At 43.1% G+C, this 21,060-nt stretch overlaps 1 protein-coding gene across 3 annotated transcripts in view; it reads right to left on the bottom strand.

The window, feature by feature from the left end:
* The window catches only part of NPM1 (nucleophosmin 1), a 367,407-nt gene that overhangs the window by 247,146 nt on the left and 99,201 nt on the right, over positions 1-21,060 (bottom strand). Inside the window, exon 1 of one of the 3 annotated variants that reach the window (XM_044069095.1) lies at positions 3,699-3,835. The exons of the other annotated variants lie outside the window; for them this stretch is intronic. Coding sequence (XP_043925030.1) covers positions 3,699-3,786 — 88 coding nt within the window. The 5' untranslated portion in view covers positions 3,787-3,835. Of the gene's footprint in view, positions 1-3,698; positions 3,836-21,060 lie in introns of those variants that run through there. 3 annotated transcript variants of the gene reach the window in all.

Here is a 21,060-nt window from a genome sequence, read left to right as displayed (position 1 = left end):
GGATGCATAAAAACCACCTCTCCCTTAATGCTAACAAATCCAAAATTCTCCTCTTCTCCCCTAGAAAATCTTACTCCTTCAATAAAGATACTTTCAAAGTCCTTAGCAACTCTAAATCCACTATTGAAGTTGTTCCCTCTGCAAAACTCCTCGGTGTTACAATTGACGAATTCCTACAGTTCGACATACACATTCAACAAAATATAAAAAAACCCCATCAAAAACTAGGCATGCTATACAGGAATAATCGCTTTCGCTCTCACCACAAGGCACACTGGCCACTACCTACCTTTTGCCCTCTTTACTTTATGGAGCCCCTCTCTTAACCAACTTGTCATACTCCAGCAGCTCCAAACTAGAAAGCTGCTATAACAAAATCTCTAAATTTGCGCCAAACTGTAAAAACTCCACCCACCATTGCCTTTCCCTTCAATCCCTAAATTGGCTAGAACTACCAAACTACCTAACCTATCTGCAGCTCACAACAGCACACAAACTTATATTTCAGCCATCTAACTGTCCTGCTCTAGCAAATATCCTTCCTCCCTACACCCCTAAGAGATCTCTCAGATTTGAACATCAAAATCGGATTGATATCTACAAACCTAAAAGTCCTGCTGGCCAGCTTATCTTCTCCTTCACTATCAGCAAGGCTTGGAACTCTCTCCCTTCCTCTCCAAAAACTAGATCAAGCACTGAAAATTTCAAAACTCTGCTTTTCAAACATCTGTCCACTAAGTGGAAATGCACCTGCTTTCACCCTACCTAAAACTATTCAAAAACTCATAAATATCCTACCTAGGGTGCAAAAAGGTGAGGCTGCCCTTTAGTCCACCTCAACTAAAAACTATCCAAGTACATATTCATACCACATGGAGTGCTCCATTGCACTCAAAATGTCCCAAAGACATATCTTCATTCTGCTTCATGTAAATATTGTAAATAGATATTGTAAATAGATTTCTTAATTCTCTTCTCTATGTGCTTATATAATTGCATTTTCTCAAACTACTCTAAGAATTCCTTTACAAATGTATAACCTTCTAAGAATGTGCTCATGTGCTCAAATAATGCTTTGTCTTAAATTACCCCATAAGAACTGCTTATGATTGTATAACCTTTTAGAATAACCTTAGTGAAGTAGTATTTGACTTTGTTGCAATAATGAATGTTTCTATTGTACAAACTGATTACCTCAATGTATCATTCATATTTTATATTTCTGTATTTTATATTTGTACATCTGGAGCTTTTCTCCCCGGGCCTCCACTGAAAATGGGTCTCCGGGCCCAGTGGACTTCCCCGGTAATCAAACTGGAAATAAATAAATGTGAACAAATTTGCATTTTTGCCATATTACAATCCTGATTTAGACTACAGTACCAAGCATCAACTTTCTTCAATTAAAACTTTGCCATTCCATGGCACTGCCATTTAACAGATACTTTCCATGATGATCTTTAGCTCGATCAAATATCAAACCATGCTAAAATATTTGCTTCTATAAAGGAAAAAGGTAATACTACAAAGTCGCCAGCCTGGGGCATTTTAAGCATCTTGCATATACTGTCATTTGCTACCAAAGAACAAAATGATATTTGACAATCTTTAAACAGAAATGTACCAATGCCAACAATTTCTATACACTGCAAATCATAATGCAACATATGAAACTCATTTATTCAGTTCGCTGACAAGAGCACCAACAATAACTAATATTGCTATTCATCATTGCTGTCACTTAAGCCGTGCAGAGATACCCAAACAGCAAAACTGGTCAGGACTTTCCTACCTAATTTTGAAGTTGCACACAAAACAAAATGGGAAAACACCAGTAAACTTTTACAAAATACAGTATGCAGGTCAACTATCACTGCAATAAGACATCACAGAACAAAACTAATTAAGAGGTGGATGTAGGCATCCCATTGCGTTGAGCGCCTTCACTTTTTTTAACCAGCTGCTCAATCCAACAATTCACTTGAAGTTTACTTACCTCCTTCACTCATGTTTTTGGCTGCAAATGGAATAGATTCACTTAGATCTTCCACTAGTTTTATACCACAACTTAAATGATCTTGTTTTAACTCAGATACAACTGAAGTGCTGGAGAGAACTCATGACTGACCAAGTTCAAGCACAAATCTCATCAAGGAAGACACTGCTCTGAAACATGTATATAATAAAGCTCAGACCATTTCAACCACATCAGAAATACCCACTGCTGCACACAAAACAGGATTTCCAGCAGACACTAGACTTTCTAAACTTCAATCATAAATGAAATGCGAATCAAATTTCAAGTCTACTCCAAGGCTGGATACCCTCATGTACCATTTTTAGTCATATATACCACTATATACAGGAACATTCAGGGAAACTAACCGCAAAACTTAATGCTATCACAGTTTAAACAATCTAGCTCTCAGGAAAGAAAACTATACAAGTGATTAATAGGCCAACTACCACATGGGTAGCAAAAGGAATGCACAAAGTGTATATCTGTACAAATACCTTATAAATTCAAGCAGGTTTTAGTCTATTAGTCAAACTTTTAACAAAACAGGCTGGCACAATCTTAGAATCTCAAGCTTAGATGAAAATTAAAGCTGCTGTTATTAAGTGTCTCAATGATTTCACACCATTGTAGAACAGTTAAAAAAAAAAATCTACCATACAAGAATCACAACTTCTGAAGTACTGCAGGCATCACTCCCACATAATCCATATCAACATGAGCTCCCAGTAAAAATGCGAGCTTGTGTACCCTGTTCTGTTGAGGACAGAAGAAAACTTTCCAGAATAAAATTAAGAGCCAGCCCCCCAACACCAAAAGTACAACTGCACCAAGCTAGCCCATGCAAAAGTGCAGGAATGTTAAGACAGAATACAACCCCGCCGCATAACCAATTATCCACAGGTATTGTCACAAGAAACAATTTCCAAAGATTAATACAAAATGTAACAACCCTTCCCAGCTACATTACGATGACTAATCTTAAGATTTAGCTATGGCACGTCTCACTCCAATCATACTTCCAGGTAAACAAATACTTTATCATAACCCTCGCATCCTACTTACTAGAGCCTAGTTAAGGTCCCCTTCTGGCACAAAATACACAAACTTGCCTCCAATGCGATGTCCATTTGTAACCCATGTGACAAATGACACCAGACTACACGGAAGCTGAACTTACTCTTCAATGCCTAATTCCAGCTCTGCAACTCCGACCACTACCTCATACAATTCTAAGCAATGTACCTGCGGCTCGACAAATTTTCCACAACTTTATTTCTCCGCGGAGAACAGCTACATCTAACACTGCAAGTGCATCGACGGAACATTAATTTTCTGGCCTTGGAACACTGTAGCAACATACAAAAGGGGGCCCAACCAAGCGTAAACATAGCAAACTCCACACGTGGACAAGGAACCTCGCCCCACGTGGACCCAAATTTTCTACTTCCTAGAGCCCTTGTCGCAAGCCAAGCATCACCGCTGGTTGTCTATCCAGGTTATCACCAAGTAACCACCTCCACAGCAACATCGCCATGCTTTAAAGTACAGCTTTGCGTTAAGAGGCGCTAACAACCTTACAAAAACCGTTCGCATGCACAGGCCGCAGCATCTTGCTTTAATCAGCAGCATTGTACAGTACAGCTTTAAGCTTCCACCCCACAGTTCCCATTGCAGTTACCGAAAAGGAAACACTGAGGTCGCAGACGTTCCATGCTTTCTAGGTCCATTCTGTCTTCCATGCCCGGGTAGATCGACTCCTTCACCATATGAACGACGGTAACTGGAAAGGAAGCGCGCAGCGCGAATACCTAGATAAAGGGCGCCACTTCTCGCGAGATTGTGTGCTGCCATAGAGTAACTGGTCAGTGATCGACTGTACTTGATTCTGAACTCTATAACTGAGTTTTATCACAACGTTTCCACTAGTACAGTTATTTCCAAGTAGCGCCACAGCTTAGGGGGATTTTTTGCAGTGTTTTTCCCAACATGATTGATGTATCCCACGTTTTCTGGGATATCCCTCTGTGTTAAAGTTGTGATTTTTTTTTGTCATGTGGCTGTCACTACACTATTCCCATACATTGTCAATTTGATCTGAAACAAAACCTGTGATTAGGGATGTAATCAAAATTCCTGGAGTATTTTATTCAGGGTGTTTCCAATTTTCTCTCCGCATTTTTCCTATCTTAGAATCTCCATTTTTTCCTGTACCCAACTTTCGTGACAGTATAGCAAGCTGTATGGCATATACTTACATCATGGTAGACATAGTTGCATTTTAGGCTCCTGACGAATTTAAATGCGAGAACCATTAATTACGTTGTCAATGATTACACGTTATGGGAAAATCACAAATTTGAGTAAATATGTGAACTTATGTAGTATGAATGTTAATCATACCCTTTCAACCTTTTGGCGCACGAAATCTGGGCAAAGACTACGAGTCACGGGCAGATTTCTTTTATTTTACATGTGTTGACCGGGATAGTCCGACTAGACACAGGTCCATTTTCAGTAGAGGCCCGGGGAGAAAAGCTCCAAGGTACAAACAAAGAAATTACATGGTTCAAGTTTACAATTTCTTTATATAAGTAAGTTATACAATTTCCAAAGTTTAAGAATTCACATGGTAAAAGACCTAGAATTTGCGACATCTGAATTGCAATAAAATTAGACTCCATCATAAGGAGAGAGCTAGTCAGGCTTGGTACAAGGTTAGTTGAGGTTTCAAATACTGTTTTGAATTTTTTCTTAAACTGACTCGGTGGATTCTAGGGTGATTTCAGCGGGGAGAGAGAGTTCCAAGTTCTACCTGCAGAGTTGGCAAACAGACACCAGCTGAATTATTAGTGTTGACGGTTTGAACTAGCAATCTTTTGGAAGAGCAGGGGTCAGAGATTGTTGTAGGGGTTAATAATGTTTTTAAGTGCAGGTTTATTGTCAGGTTGGTTAAGTACTTTATGTGCCACTAAGTTGGCTGTACTGAATTAGGCTGGGTAGTTCTAACCACTCAGGATAGAGTTTAGGTTGTTCCAGTGGTATGTCCTGAAGGGCATCCCCATGGCAAGTGAGTGTAGCAGCTAGAGTGTAAGATCAGTTTTGCTTAAGGTGGTGAGTAGAGGGATGCGTAGAGAAGAGTCGAGAGTAGAGGACAGCATGCAATGCCATATCTAGCTAGTGGGGTTAGGAAGGGTTTAATCTTGTATAGTGACCCAAGTTTTTTATTGATGGTTTTGATAAATTAGATATGCATGTCAAACTAACATCTACGATAACACCTAGAAGTTGTATAGGTGTGTGACACCCGTGCCCTGGCCCACCAATCAAGGAGCCTCAATCCTCATCACTAACACCAGAGAGGGAGTCTCATATATGAGGAAAGGATAACGAATACACACAGTAAAGTGCAATTTCCCTTAAGAGGACACAAGATATCAGTCAGTCCGGGGCTGGCCACTCCCTTGCTCTCCAGGTCCCCAATAAAACTCCCCATTGGCACAGCCATAGAGTCCAGATCTCAGCCAGCTGGGCAAGCTAAAATCTCCAACACGCTCTGTCCAACCAGTGTTCAGTGTCCCTGCCCAAGTAGCTGACACACCGAGATAAGAGTTTATACAACCCACACAGACATTCCTGGGGAAAGGCTGGCACAGGTTCTCCAGCTGTGCTCCTTCTACCCAGACTATACAGTAGTACCACTGGCCATCACCCAGCTAATATTTATCAGCTACTCACTCAATGGCTCTTAAAAAGGATGTCCAATTATTACTGTGCAATATTACCAATTGGTAAGTGTGACTAAAACAGTCAAGACTTAGACTTGGTACAGGATCCTTATATACATGTAATGTACTCTTAGAGCTGAACTTCTCTACACAAAGCAGCCACAGTTAAAAGGTTTTAAAATATTTAATAAAAAACACAAGACAATACTTTCTACTACACAGTGCTAATCAAGAGTTCAGAGAAATACTTGAATTCAGTAGTACAGTTCTGACATCACAGAGCACACAGTCTAATCTTTCTAGTTTCTAGCTATTTCTAAAAGAAAATACAAGTCTAAGATAACTTGTATATAGAACACAGGCAGTGTTGAGTTGGATGGCAAAGACAAAATGCTTAATCTCTGGTTCTCAGTTTAAAAATTGAAATTGCAGTTCTGAAACATTACATCATTCTTTACCCTTCCTGGGGTTCCCAGGCCAACAGAAACGGCATCTACATTCTTTTACACCTAGGCAGAAATCAGAGCAATAAAAATACATTTGCATGTTTAAATCTAGCAATCTGGTTAAAAAAAGAGAAAGAATGTGCTAGCCCAGAAATAAATGACTCCAAATCTTTAACTTCAAAGGACAGACATGAAGTAATTCCAACTTCAAAAGGACAGATATGAAATGCTTCTCTTAGCTCTCTTTACAGCAGAGGGCAATGTTACTTTTTTTTTGAAGCTCAACATTTCACAGCATGTTCTTTTATTTAAGAAAATAAGCCTCATTTCAACATTTATATTTACAAATATGTATAAAATCCTAATCTGGCTAGGGTGGCAGCCTTCCATCCATCTATCTTCACCCAATCTTCACATATCTCCCCGCTGGAAAACTCAAGCTAGTTTTTCAAGTGACCCTTGAGAAACACCGCTTGAGAGGGTTAGGTCTGAGTGTTACCTTGCCCCATTCCCCGTCTTGAGACACCATCTGCATTGGCATTGCTACTCCCACTGTGGTGCTGCACTGACATATGCTTGCAACCCTAGGCTTCATCTTAGCAACTTGACATTTTGCTGGCTGGCTCTGTTTAACCATATTAGGGGGTTGTAATCCGTCATGGCAGTGAATTTCCTTCCATACAGATAAGGCTGAAGTTTCTGCAATGCCCATACAATGGCTAGACATTCCTTTTCTACAGCTGCATAGCATTCCTCCCAGAGTTGGAGCCTACGACTGAGCTAAACCACTGGGTGCTCTTCCCCCTCAAGAAATCTGGCTCGTCCCCCTCTGAAGAAATCTGGCCAAGTACAGCCCCCACCCCATGGTTCAAAGCATCCACCTGCACAACAAATTATTTGCTGTAATCTGGACTGGCTAACACAGGGGGTCCTCCCAAAGCTTCTTTAAGCTTCTGGAATGCCATTGCCTGCTCACATGCTAAGGTCCACACTACCTTATATGGCCTGTTCTTCCTCGTCAGGTTTGAGGGAGGAGAGCAGCAGCTATGGTACTATAACTGGGGATGAACTTTAATACCCTGCTGTCCCTAAAAATACCCTCACCTGCTTTTTAGTAACAGGTGCAGGCCATGCCTGAATGACTTCCACTTTGGCAGTTTCTGGCCTTATCTTGCCACTCCCCCATTTTATATCCTAGGTAAGAGTCCACCATACCCACCTGACATTTGCTCTGCTTAATGGTCAACCCTGCCCTCTAGTCTGCCCAGCATCTCCCTGACATGCTGAAGGTGCTCTGGCTAGGAATGGCTGTAGAAGGCAATATCTAGGTAAGCAGGGGCAAACCCTCCTGCTAGGATATGATCTACCAGCCTCTGGAAAGTCGCTGGGGCATTCTTCATCCCAAAGGGCATCTTTGTGAACTCATACAAGCCAAAATGAGTCAAAGGCTGACTTCTCTCTAGCACTGGGAGTAGACACCTGCCAGTAACCCTTGGTAAGATCAATGGTTGCAGGATACTTAGCCCCACCCAGCTGCTCTAGGGCCTCATCTGTCCTAGGCATGGGGTAAGCATCTGACCCATTTCCTGTAGTCCACACAGAAGCTGGTGCTGCATCCTTCTTTGGCACCAGCACCACTGGCGAAGCCCAGGGACTGCTGGGCTCTCTAATCACCCCCTAGTTCCAACATCTCCTGCACCTCCTCCCTTAGAGTGTGACTCTCAGGCACTCTACAAGCAGCCTGCCTAATAAGCATTTGGGGTCCTGTATCCACCTGGTGCTGCACCAGGTGGGTGCACCCTGGTTTCCCAGTGAATATGTCCCCAAATTCCTGCAACACTGCTCAGATTTCTCAAACCTGGGAAGGAGATAGCTGCTGGGACATTGCTACCCCTTCCACTGAGGTGTCAGCCCGAGCCTCACTGAGGGGATCAGTTCCCAGATCTCCTTCAGACTCCTCCTGCAATCCACTGCAAATGCTCAGCACAAGGGCCTCCCTATCATGGTAAGGTTTCATCAGGTTAACATGGTACAATTTGTGCCCCTGCCTTCTGCCTAGCAGTTCCACCATGCAATCATCACCACTAACCTTTCTTGCCACCTTGTACGGTCCCTCCCAAGCTGCTTGCAGCTTGTTTGATGGGAATGAGAAACATTACTTGCTGCCCCACAGCATACTGTCTAGCTCGAGCATTCCTCTCATACCACACCTTTTTCTGTTGGGCTTCTGCCAGGTTCTCCTGGGCCAAGCCCATGATTTCCATGAGACTTGTCCTGAGGTTTAGGACATATGTCACAACAGACTCCTTGTGAGACGCACTCACCTTCCCACTCATCTCTAATTAAATCTAGAGGTCCCCTCACCCTATGCCCATACAGCATCTCAAAGGGTGAAAAACCTGTGGATTCCTGGGGAACTTGAAAAACAGATTGGGTAAATATTTGTCCCACTCCCTTATGCAAATGCCTGTAGCATGGATTTTATTGTAGAGTTTAACCCCTCAACAAGACCATTAGTCTGGGGATGGTAGGGGGTGGTCTTCATGTGCTTCACCCCACAGGACTTTCACGTCAGACCTGCTGGCTTGTCTGTGAAATTGGCACCAGTCAGCATTTCTTTCAGGAAACTAACCCTGCTGAAAATCTAAAGCATTTGCCACCTTCTCTGCCTCAATGGGAGAACAAAGCCACTACCTCAGGGTATCGTGTGGCAAAATCCACTACCACTTGGATATACCTTTTTCCCTGTGGAACTTTGGGTACTCAAAAGGACCCACAATATCCATCACTACCTTCTGAAATGGCTCCTCAATCACAGGCAAAGGCATTAAAGAAGCTCTCACCTCATCTCCTGCCTTGCCTACCTTTTGGCACTGCTCACAGTTCCTGCAGTACCTGTTACATCTCTGGAAATTCCAGGCCAATAGAAGTTCTGCACAATACACCTCTTTGTACATTTTTGTGCCCATATGACCTGCAAAGGGAATATCATGGGCTATGGCTAGAAGCACCAGATGGTAGGCTCTAGGCACTACCAACTGCTGTACTCTCACCTTCTAGCCCTCCCTCAGGGATCCACTCTCTGGATAGTAACCCTTTGTCCCAGTATACAGATTCCCCCCTTTTCTTGAGTATCAGGTGCCTCCCTAGCTACCTGCCTCAGGCCCTGTAATGTAGGGTCTGAGATCAGAGCCCGTCTCATCTCTCCTTGTAACCATTCCCAGCTCCCCTTCCACAGGAAGTCTGTCATAGTCTGCCTCACTGTCAGCTTGGGTACTACTACTCACCTCTGCCTTTGCAGTCACTCTTGTCCAAGGGACAGTCAGTACACCCGCAAGCAGCTGTGGCTCACATTCAGTCTCACTGCTACAGAGTAGCTCCCTCCCTGAAGTGACCACCTCACCAGTCCTGGCTGCTAGTATGCAGTCTGGGTCTCCCCAGGCTACCAGACCCACATGCTTGTCTCCTAGCCTGACCACGTATAACTGCACAAGTACATGGTATTGCCTCATCCAACTCTTTCCCTATCCAGGACATCTGCAGGATGGTAGTTCCATACCCCTGTTGTTTCAAGACAACCTACTATTGGCATTTTGTCTTTCCCACTTACTGGCTCTCTCACCTTTTGTTCCCCACCTTGCCTCTGCAGATGCCTGTATGCCACATGGCCCCACTGGTTGCATTCAAAATACTTAACCCTAGCTCCTGGACGTGTACCTAGACTAGTGGCTTCCCCTGCTACTGGCAGATTCTGTTGGGGCAGTCTGTGCTGCCCACCATGGGTTCCTTTAGACCCATGAGGATTACTGGGGGTTTCCTTCCTGTGCATGGCTGCCCTGCTTGCCAGGTATAGGTCTCCCTTCTTCCTCAACTCATCTGAAGTCCATCAGCTAACCAGATCCTCATGTCCTCAGGCAAAGTGCTAAGGGCTTGTTCCCTCACCAAAAGGTCTGCCAGCCCTTCAAATGTGGTGACCTGACATCCACTCACCCACCTATGGAAATAAGTGCTCAGTTCAGCAACATTCACGCAGTTTCATCTGCCTTGCTTCTATGCTCACAAAACCTCTTCCTATACGTTTCAGGTGTTAGCTTAAAAAACTGACTTTGTTTTTACAGCAGTATAATCAAAACATGCAATGTCAGACATTTTAGATAATTACAGCTTTACCATGGAGTAAGGGGGTCAGGAACTGTACCCTGAGCCCTTGGTCAACTTCATATCATTTACATACCCTCTCAAACATGAGACTATCAAAAATTATCCCCCTCTAAACTGCAGAAGAAATTTACTGACCTTTTGTGCTTCTGGGGTCCAGTTACTCCCTTCCTCATTTTGTGCTTCTGGGGTCCAGTTACTCCCTTCCCCATTATCTCCATGACTCTGTCAAAGAGTCAACATCTCCTTTTCATGCAGTCTCACTTTCCTCCACTTATAGGCATAGCAGTTTCTCATTCTCCTCACTTTCTAGATGCCTCAGTCTCTCAGCTGCTTCTAATCCCACACACCTGGCCTCCAACTCAAGTCTCTATAGCTCCAGCTGGATTTTCAAGTCCACTGCAGAAAGGTTGAGCTGTCTATTCTCAGAAGGTATTGTATCTTAACTGCCAGTCTGATTGTCCTCCTGGTTGCAGTTTTCTGATGCGGCTGTAACTAGGGCTACAATCAGGTCTGCCTTAGTCAAGTTCCCATGCACCAGTCCCCTAGCCTGGCACATCTCCGCCAGTTGGCTCCTTGTCAGATTTCCATACTCTGCTGACATGCTGCCTGCTCACCCTGACTAAGCTAAGAAAAGAAATAAAACAATTGTGATCTGAACTCTTGAGTATTCACTGTATGGCTGTTTTAGAGCACAAGAACACTTTAAAAGCTCACTGTACAAAAGCTACAGTATTCACTCTACCCACACCACTACAAGCCAATTGGTATTTGATGTGGATATCTGACCACTGCCAAACCACAAATGTGATGCCCATGCCTTGGCCCAGCAATCAAGGAGCCTCAATTCTCATCACCCACACCAGAGAGGGAGTCTATCAGAAAAGGATAACAAATACACAAAGTGAAGTGCAATTTCCCTTAAGAGCACACAGATCAGTCTGAGGCTGGTCGCTCCCTTGCTCTCCAGGTCCCCAATAAGACTCCCTACTGGCACAGCTATAGGGTCAAGATATCAGCCAGCTGAGCAAGCTAAAATCTCCAGCACCCTCTGTCTAACCAGTGCTGCGTGTTCCTGCCCAAGTAGCTGGCACAGAAGAGTTTATACAACCCACAAAGACACTCCCAGGAAAGGCTGGCACAGGTTCTCCAGCTGTGCCCCTTTTACCCAGACTATACGGTAGTACCACTGGCCACCACCCACCTAATATTTATCAGCTACTCAAAGGCCCTTAAAAGGGCGTGTCCAATTATTACTGTGCAATATTATACAATTGGCAAGTGTGACTAAACAGTCAAGGCTTAGAGTGACTTTGTACAGGATCCTTATATACATGCAGAGCTTAACTTATCTCTGTGCAAACCAGCCACAGTTAAAAGGTTTTAAAATATTTAATAAAAACCAAGACAATACTTTCTACTATACAGTGCTAGTCAAGAGTTCAGAGATCACAGAAATACTTAAATTTCAGTAGTACAGTTCTTACATCACAGAAAAACACAAGTTTATCCTTTCTAGTTTCTAGCCATTTTTAAAGAAAAACACAAGATAACTTGCATATAGAACACAGGCAGTGCTGAGGAGTTGGATGGTCAAGACAAAAGTGCTTAATCTCTGGTTCAATTGCAGTTCTGATAAACATTACATCATTCTTCACCCATCCTGGGGTTCCCAGGCCAACAGAAACTACATCTACATTCTTTTACACCTAGGCAGAAACCAGAGCAATAAAAATACATTTGCATGTTTAAATCTAGCAATGTAACTCTTGGTTAAAATAGAAAGAATGTGCTAGCCAGGATGGAATGACTGACTAACTTCAAAGGGCAGACATGAAGTAATTCTAACTTCAAAGGACATTCATGAAATGCTTGTCTTAGCTTTCTTTACAGCAGAGGGCAAGGTCACATTTTTTTTTGAAGTTCAACATTTCACAGCATATTCTTTCATTTAAGAAAGCAAGCCTGTATTTCAACACTTATTTACAATGAACTATGTATAAAATCCTATCTGGGTAGGCTAGCAGACTTCACCTATCTTCATCCAATCTTTACTAGGTGTCTGGGGAAATTATGGTGCCATTTAGATTTTATGGAAAATAATGCAGTGGACCTGCGAGTAGTTGAGAAAAGTAGCAACTGTTTTATTGTGGTTTAAGATCAGACTACCATCAGAAGTTTTCAACTATGAAGTTTTCTGGGTTGATGTCCACAGATCTGACTGGGATGTAGCAGAGCAAATTAGAGGAGTAATCTGCATATTGACTACAGTTAGCATTTGGGATGACCATGTAAAGGGCATTAATGACAATGGAAAACAGAAGAGGTCCTAGTATAGACCCTGGGGGGGCTCCCAGGGTATTAGGTAGGTGGTTAGATAGTTTGTTCTGCCATAGGATGGCCTGTTGTCTACCACTCAGATAAGACTGGAACCATTGAAGAGCTTTATTATCAAAGCAAATTGTTTTCAGGGTGTCAACCATATCAAAAGCCTTGGAGAGATCCAAAAAGAGGGCTGAGGATAATTACTGTTATGGTTATAGTTTATGGCATTAGAGAAGGTTAGGAGGGCTGAGGTAGTACTGTGATGAGGCCTAAAACCATGCTGAGTTTGCTAAGAGATTGTTCTGAATTAAGTGGTGCAGTTGTCTATGGATACATTTTTCCATGATTTTAGACTGTGGTGACAGTTTAGCTATTGGTCTGAAATTACAGTTCAGTGGAGCTTCCGCCTTTGTGGAGTGGTATCACGTGGGATATTTTTCAGATTGAGGGGATGGTGGGGTTCTGTTACGGTTTGATTAATTAGTATGGAGATGGGGTATGCTATGGCATCGGCAGCTTTTTGTAAATACTCTGCAGGGAGAAGATAAACTGAGTGTGTGGAGAGTTTTAATTTTTTGATGAGGGCATGGATAAGTGATGTAGCAACCGGTTGGGCATTGATAAGTGATGTAGCAACCGGTTGGAAGCTAAAGGAGAGTTGGGTAGAGGGAGTGGTGGACTGAGCCAGGGCAGCTTGGAAGTAGCTGGCTTGCTAGGGCTTGGATAGTATCAGAGTGAAGAAAGTATTGAAGGTGTTTGACACTTCAACAGGTGGTGTATCAATACAGGCTGCGGTGGTTGGAGTGGTGGTTTGTCCTGGGTGTAATAGTTTATTTATACCTGGCCAGAACTTCAACAAAAATCAAAAACAACCCTCAGAAGATTACAGTAGTGTTTTTACCTAGTAAAATGGATTTTTTAGTCCCATTCCTTAGCTGCTGATATTTAATCTGATCTAGGGAGGCTTTTGTAGTACACTATGCCTTGTTTCTGCAGGTGAGATTTTATTTGGAGTCTTTAGAAAGACTCAGTACAGCTTTTGATTTTGTTCTAATGGTGCGAGCGGGAGCAGGAGACTTTAGGATAGCAAAGAATTTATTAAAGCAAGCAACCGCTTCCTCTAAGGGCAGATGTTTTAGGCCTGACCAATTGCATGAATTAATTTCATCTTGGAATTTGGCAGGGTTAAATCTCTTACTGTTCTGAGGGTGGCCTGGTGGGGGTTAATGGCTTTATGCTTAAAGTGATTTAGATCAGGGAGGGTCCCTGACATGAACACTCACCGACACACTCACCGTTATACCCAGGTGGTAGCACTTCATTGCCTGAAGTTGCTGGCATGTCAGGGGAGTGAACAGCCAGGAGTGCATGCAGTTAATGTACCTTGTTATTTATACTTTCTAATGTTTAGGTGACAGGTCAGGAGTGTTAGGGGGGCCTATTGATTTAAAGTTAATTGGTTGGGGTTACTAGTAGGAGGTAGTTTTATCAAGAGTGGATGGTCCAGGGTTTAGGTGGATGTCACAATCCATTGTGAGGTTATATAGTGTAAACCAATAACCTTCAGAATTTATTAGTTTTTGGTAGTGTTTGGATTTAGAGCCAATATATCTGGCAGAAGTAGGTTGACAGTTTGTACAGGTTAAGGGCTTAGACATAGGGCAGCTTGTTAGATGAATTGTCATATTAGATATTGGGGTGGTGGTTTGGCATTTTGGATGGGAAAATCCTAGATAGTACTGGTTTTCATAGAAGGTGAGGAGATATGGAATAAACAATGGGTAGCAATGAAAATAGTAACATTGTATAGGGTGGCGAGTTTGTGGGTTACAGTGACTATATTTCTTAGTTAGATTAATCACCAGAAGAATAATGATGAAAGAGGTAATAGAGGGAGGGATGGAATTTAGCCAGACCACAGGATTCTTAGAGCCGGTAAGTAGAATAGGGGTTTAGAGTAAGCTTTTTATTTCTTAGGTTTGGAATGTAAAAACATTTTTAGAGTATTAGGGGTTAGATACACTATCTTTAGAGGCTTAGAATCTATATTTGTAGCGTGTATAACCCAATTTTTGTGTTAGAGGAAGAAATGTTTGGTTTGGAGCCACCAGGATTCACTTGGTGTAAGCTACAGGAATATAGTCAATATTTAAAAGGTTTAGGGGATTAGATTAAATGTAAGGGACAGCTTATTAGTGCAGTAGACCCAGTTCAGCATATAATACACTAGAGTGAATTTAAATGCATTAACCATAAACTATTTTGTAGTGGGACTATTCCAAAGAAATTTCCAGTTTGGGATTCTGCATGGTGGGCGTCCTACTATTGCAAGCCTTTCAGTATGTAGTTTGAAGGCGATAGTTTTTTTCTAATTTAATCTCATCCCCAGGTGCTAAGTCACAGGCTAAAAAGACTACAGGAACCATATCACATTCACAGAGCAGCAGGTATTACCAAAAGTATACCATTTACAATTAAGCTAGCACTGAAGAGAAATAAATGTATGGCTAAAAATAACTTGCTAACCAGGGTAATGTACATTAGTTACCACAAAGCATTTCCTAAAAAAAAATGGAATAGTAGAGTAGCGTTTTTGTTTTAAGGGAGTCAGGCAGTTATACATACAGTTATCTCCATTCAACAATTAACTAAGGTACATTTGAAATTATAGGAACGAAGATATTATCTTACTCTTCTAGCTTATAGTTATACAGTTCAGTCTTAAGGCAGTTTCCAGTGCAAAAAAAACTTCTGAATGGTATAGCCTCGTTTGGATAGGCAAACGAAAGTACAGTTTTGTACCTACCATAAATGTAGATGTTCGAAGATCCACATTGCTGCAGTCCTAACACTTGGGTAGTCCGCTGTCCCTCGGTCGGCCCGAATATCAGAGTATAAGGCTGACGTCGGTCAGGGCGCATTTGACTGACATCAGAACGTCAGGGTACAAATGCGCATGACCGACGTCATATCCTCAGTCTTTTCTTGCCCCAGATGTCAGAAGACCCTAAAGAAAAAGGTCCAAACCCATAGGCAACAGCTAAACAATCAACCAGCCTAACACCAAGAATATGTACAATATATACAATATATACAAAAAACACAATATATCTCAGCTGTATAACCCAACCCACACAACCACCTCAAACTACAGAGGGGAAGGAGGGAGGGTAAATTGGACTGCAGCAATGTGGATCTTTGAACATCTACATTTATGGTAGGTACAAAACTGTACTATGTTCTTCATCTCACATTGCTGCAGTCCTAACACTTGGGTAGAATCCCAAAGCAGAGGTAAGGGAGGATGGCTAAACTATAATGAAGCAGGAGCTGACAGAATGCCCTGCAACACAGCAGTGGCAAACCCAGCCCTGGATTTAGAGTACAATGGAAGGTGGTAATGCCTAGAGAAGGTATGCACTGAACTCCAAGTGGCTGCCTCCAAAATATCCTTAGTTGCCACCCCCCCCAAAAAAGCTGTTGAAGTGGCAGTAGCCCTAGTGGAATGAGGCCTAATCCCAGCTGGAATCTCCTTGCCATGATGGGAATAACAGAAAGCAATGCAAAATCCAATCCACTTAGAAATAGTTTGTTTTGACACGGGCTTGCCCTGAGAGCACAAAGCAAAAGAAACTAATAACTGCTGAGATTGTCTGAACCCTTTAGTTCTGTCCAAATAATATCGCAACTGCCTGTGTACATCTAAAGTGTGCAAAATCTTTTCCCCTTTATTTTGGGGATTTGCATAAAAAGTAGGCAAATGAATAGTTTGGTTTAAAGCCACACTAGAAACCACTTTAGGCATAAAGGAAGGATTAGTACGTAAAGATACCCGGTCCTTATGAAAAATTAAGAAAGGCTCAACTGCCATAAGGGCCTGCAATTCAGAAACCCTTCTTGCAGAGGTAATGGCCAACAAAAAAGCAGTCTTCCATGACAAATATTTCAACTCAGCAGTCGCTGCAGGCTCAAAAGGTTGTAGAGTGAGTTTCTCCAACACAAAATTGAGATCCCAAGCAGGAGTAGGAGCTCTTCGTGGGGGTCTTAAATTCTTTGCCCTCTAAGAAATTGCTTGAATAAAGGATGAGAAAACAATGGTGGGTCACAGTCATAGTGAGCTGAAATTGCTGCAGCATGAATCTTAATAGAAGAGAAGGACAAACCTTTGTCCAATAACTCAGTAAGATATTGAAGAGCCACACTTAAATTAGGCTCAGAAACATCCAAATCCTTAGCTGCACTCCAAAACAAAAATCTCTTCCATTTATCTGCGTACACTTTCCTTGTACTAGGCCTTCTAGCTTCCAAAATCACATTCAAAACTTGTTGTGGAAGTTGGGACCCTCTATGGTTTAAAACAGAATATGCCATGCTGTTAGGTGAAGAGAGTGAAGTTTGACATTGAGCAAATGGCTGTCCTCCTGGGACAACAGATGTGGAATCAAAGGCAAAGGCCATGGAGGCTTCCGTACTAGACTTCTCAGTAGTGGGTACCAGTGCTGCCGAGGCCAATCTGGTGCTATCAAAATCATCCTTGGCTTGTCCTGTCTGACCTTCAGAAGTACCTTTGAGAGGAGAGGCAGAGGTGGAAAGGCATACACATGAAGATTTGTCCAACTGAAAGAAAGAGCATCCACTTTCCAAGCTGTGGGATGATACCGCTTTGTGCAAAACTTTGGCAGCTGGTGGTTTAGTGGAGAAGCGAACAGATCTATGTCTGGAGTTCCCCAGGACACTGTCAATTTCTGAAATACATGAAGATCCAGTTTCCACTCGTGGGGATCCATGATTTGTCTGCTTAACACATCTGCTAAGGAGTTCTGTGCTCCTGGCAGAAACCTTGCCTGAAGATTGAGCTGTAAACTGAGAGCAGTCTCCCACAAAATCATTGCTTGCCTGCATAGAGGATAAGAATGCGTTCCCCCTTGCTTGTTGATGTACCACATGACAGTTGTGTTGTCTGTTAGAATCAACACCTGCCCTGGAAGAAGTAATTCCTTGAAAGCCATTAATGCAAACTGGACTGCTAACATCTCCTTCATGTTGATATGCAGATGTTTTAGTCTGGCAGGCCACTTGTCTTGTATCCACTTTCCATTCAGATGAGCTCCCCAAGCTTTGTCTGAGGCATCTGTCGTTAAAATCTGACTCGCCTCTAGCCGGGTCACAGAGAGTCCCTTGTTTAGGTGACATTCCTGAGCCCACCACAAAAATTCCTTTTGAATGCAAGGTATTATTTGAATGACAGTGTCCAGATCCTGGCAGTGCTGTGTCCATACATTTTTGAGATACCATTGTAGCTTCCTCATATGCAGTTTGGCATTGGGAAGCACCAGAATACAAGATGCCATGAACCCTAAGGCTTGAAGGACTGTCCTTGCAGTCAGCCCGGACTGATGAGATAGTTGATGGAAGTAAAGGGAAAGATTCTTTTGTTTGTCCGGGGTTAAAAAGGCCATCTGGGATGCTGTATTCAGTCTCACACCCAGAAAGCACATGTCCTGAGAGGGTACTAGACTGGACTTTATTTCGTTCACAGAATACCCTAGGCATCTTAGCACTGCTATCACATATTCCAAATGATGAAGAAGCTCTTCCCTTTCTTGAGCCAGAATCAGGCAGTCGTCCAAATAAGGATAGATTTGTATTCCTTTAAGCCTGAAGAAAGCTATCACTGGAGACAGAACTTTCGTGAACACTCTGGGCGCAGTAGATAAGCCAAAGGGCAATGCAGAGAACTGATAGTGAGAATTCCCAGCTCGAAAACGCAGATACTTCCTGCAACTTAGTCTGATAGGAACATGAAGGTAAGCTTCCTTGAGATCCAAAGTTACCATCCAATGATCTTTGCCCAGCAGAGGTAAAAGCTGCTGCAACGTCAACATTTTGAACTTGGGAATGTCCAGATAAGTGTTGAGGATGGATAAATCCAAAATTGGTCTCCACGTGTTCCCCTTCTTTGGTACTAGGAACAGGCGAGAATAAAATCCTAGGCCCCTTTCTGGCATGGGAACCGGCTGTATGGCCCCTATTTGGAGTAACAGTGTAATTTGCTTGTGAGCCTCCATTCTTTGTGGAGGAGGAATGTCTGGCATGCCTTTGAAAGGAGGCAAGGTATGGAAATAAAACCTGTAACCGTGATGTATGATATCCAGTACCCATTTGTCTTGGGTAATTAAACTCCAATTTTCTTTGAAAAGTGCCAGCCTTCCTCCCAAAGGTGCCGCCAGGCGAGAAGGCTCTGGCAGCAGAAAAGGTAGGTCATTGGGTCTGTTTACGAAAGGACTGACCCCTGCCCTCACTCGAAGACTGTGCAGGAGAACTCCCTGTTCTAGGCCTAAAAGAGCCCTGACCTCTGCCCCTGCCACGTCTAGATCTACCCCTAGACTGGGAATCATAAGAAGGATACGTCCACCCCTTAGTAGGCCAATTTCTACTAAACTTTGGAGGCTGAACCTGCAAAAAATCTTTAACAGTCTGCATAGACTTAGCCTTGTCTTCCATCTTCTTTAAAACTGCCTCAACAGGAGAACCAAACAAGACATCAGATTGCAAAGGGGCATCCAAAATCCTAGTTTTAACATGGTCAGATAAATTTTGATCCCTCAGCCAGGCATGCCTGCGAAGAACTGACCCAGTGGCAGCCACCCTAGAGGAGGCCTGTACAGCATCAAAACCACATTGCAAAGAATGCTTACCCACCTGTTCAGAAACATGCACTAAATCCTGTAACTCTTTACAATCAATACCTTCCGCCAGAGCATCAACCTTAGATTTCAACTGTGAAAGCAGATAATTTTGATATTTTAACATATGAAACTGGCAATTCAAAGCTCTCATGGCTAGGGTGGAAGTATAAACTTTCTTTCCCCATCTATCCAAGGCCCTGGCCTCTTTATCTGCAGGAACCGGATTCTTGACAACAGAAGCCTTAACACCCTTGGGCCCCTGGCTAACAGTCTCTGGGTCTGCCCTAGGACTCTTAAAAAGATACTTATGAGCTTCAGGCACCCTGTAATACCTATCTGGTTTAACAGGAGCAGGAGGCAAGGAATCAGGATTAAGAGAAGCCTCTGCAAACACATCTTCCACCACAGTCAAAACAGGAGGTATAGCCAAAGGCCTATGCTGGGGTAAAAACAAAAATTCCCTAAGCCTTTTCCTAGAGAGTCAGAGAAGTCCTGACCCTCCCATTTAAAGTGCTCTCTCATGGAGTGAAGGGTCTCTGAAAAAGAAAAATCCTCAGGAGGAGAAGCAGAAGGAGTAGAATCATCAACATCAGAGTCAGAATAATGAGAATACTCCTGCAAATCTTCAGCCGAAGACTCAGACACATCTGAAGCCTGCTCATAATCCCCCAACACTGGCTCCATCCTAGGCCTCTTATCAGGAGGGGGCATAGAGCCTCTAATTAAAGTAATTAAATCTTCTGCCATTTTAAGCATGTGCTTCTTGGGCACAGAACCTGAAGAACTAGGAGTGACACCCACAGCAGCTAAACTAGATCTGCCTCTAGGAGAAGCCTTGGAAGCAGAAAGAGAGGGCCTAGACACTTTAGGAAGGGAGGGGAGTAAAGTAACCTGAGAAGCCCCTGTAGCCTGACTTGCCTCCTGGGAGGCCACATCCTGTAAAAGCAGAGTTTCTCCCGGGGACTCCAGCGAGGCCTCCGTCGGAACCACCGGTTCCACTGACGCCTCTAAAGAACCGGCGTCCGGTTCGGACGACTCCTCTAACCTAGGTTTAATAGCCTTGTCCTTGCGCTTCTTTGAGGAAGCCGGCGTCGGAGCATCAGACGGCATTTTGTAATTGCACCGCTTCCCAAAGACCAACCTGGCACAATCCAACCTCCGCTTGATAGTGCGTTTATTGAACCTAGCACAAAAGCGGCACCCAACAACGTCGTGCTCAGGTCCCAAACAAGGTATACACAAATTATGGTAATCCCTATGCGGTATCTGTTTCCCACAAGAAATACAGTTATTCACTTTTTCTGACATCCGGTAAACCACTGAGGCAAGAAAAAACCAAAATATTCCCCAACGGGGTACTTAACCAACTCTGACTTCGGTCCGAAAAAATTTCAGAACGCCGAATGGCACTTGCAACACTGCTTCTGCATCGGACCATGCGGCAAAAAAGACTGAGGATATGACGTCGGTCATGCGCATTTGTACCCTGACGTTCTGATGTCAGTCAAATGCGCCCTGACCGACGTCAGCCTTATACTCTGATATTCGGGCCGACCGAGGGACAGCGGACTACCCAAGTGTTAGGACTGCAGCAATGTGAGATGAAGAACATCTACTAGCTTCGCGAACACATTTCACCACATTTAGGTTCGAATTTGAGCAGATGTCTAGCAAAATACTTCATAGCAATGCAAGAA

This window comes from Protopterus annectens, chromosome 4.part0 (genome assembly GCF_019279795.1).
Source record: "Protopterus annectens isolate FY-2018-M chromosome 4.part0, PAN1.0, whole genome shotgun sequence".
NCBI classification, from domain to species: domain Eukaryota; kingdom Metazoa; phylum Chordata; order Ceratodontiformes; family Protopteridae; genus Protopterus; species Protopterus annectens.
This window is presented reverse-complemented; position numbering and strand designations above follow the sequence as displayed.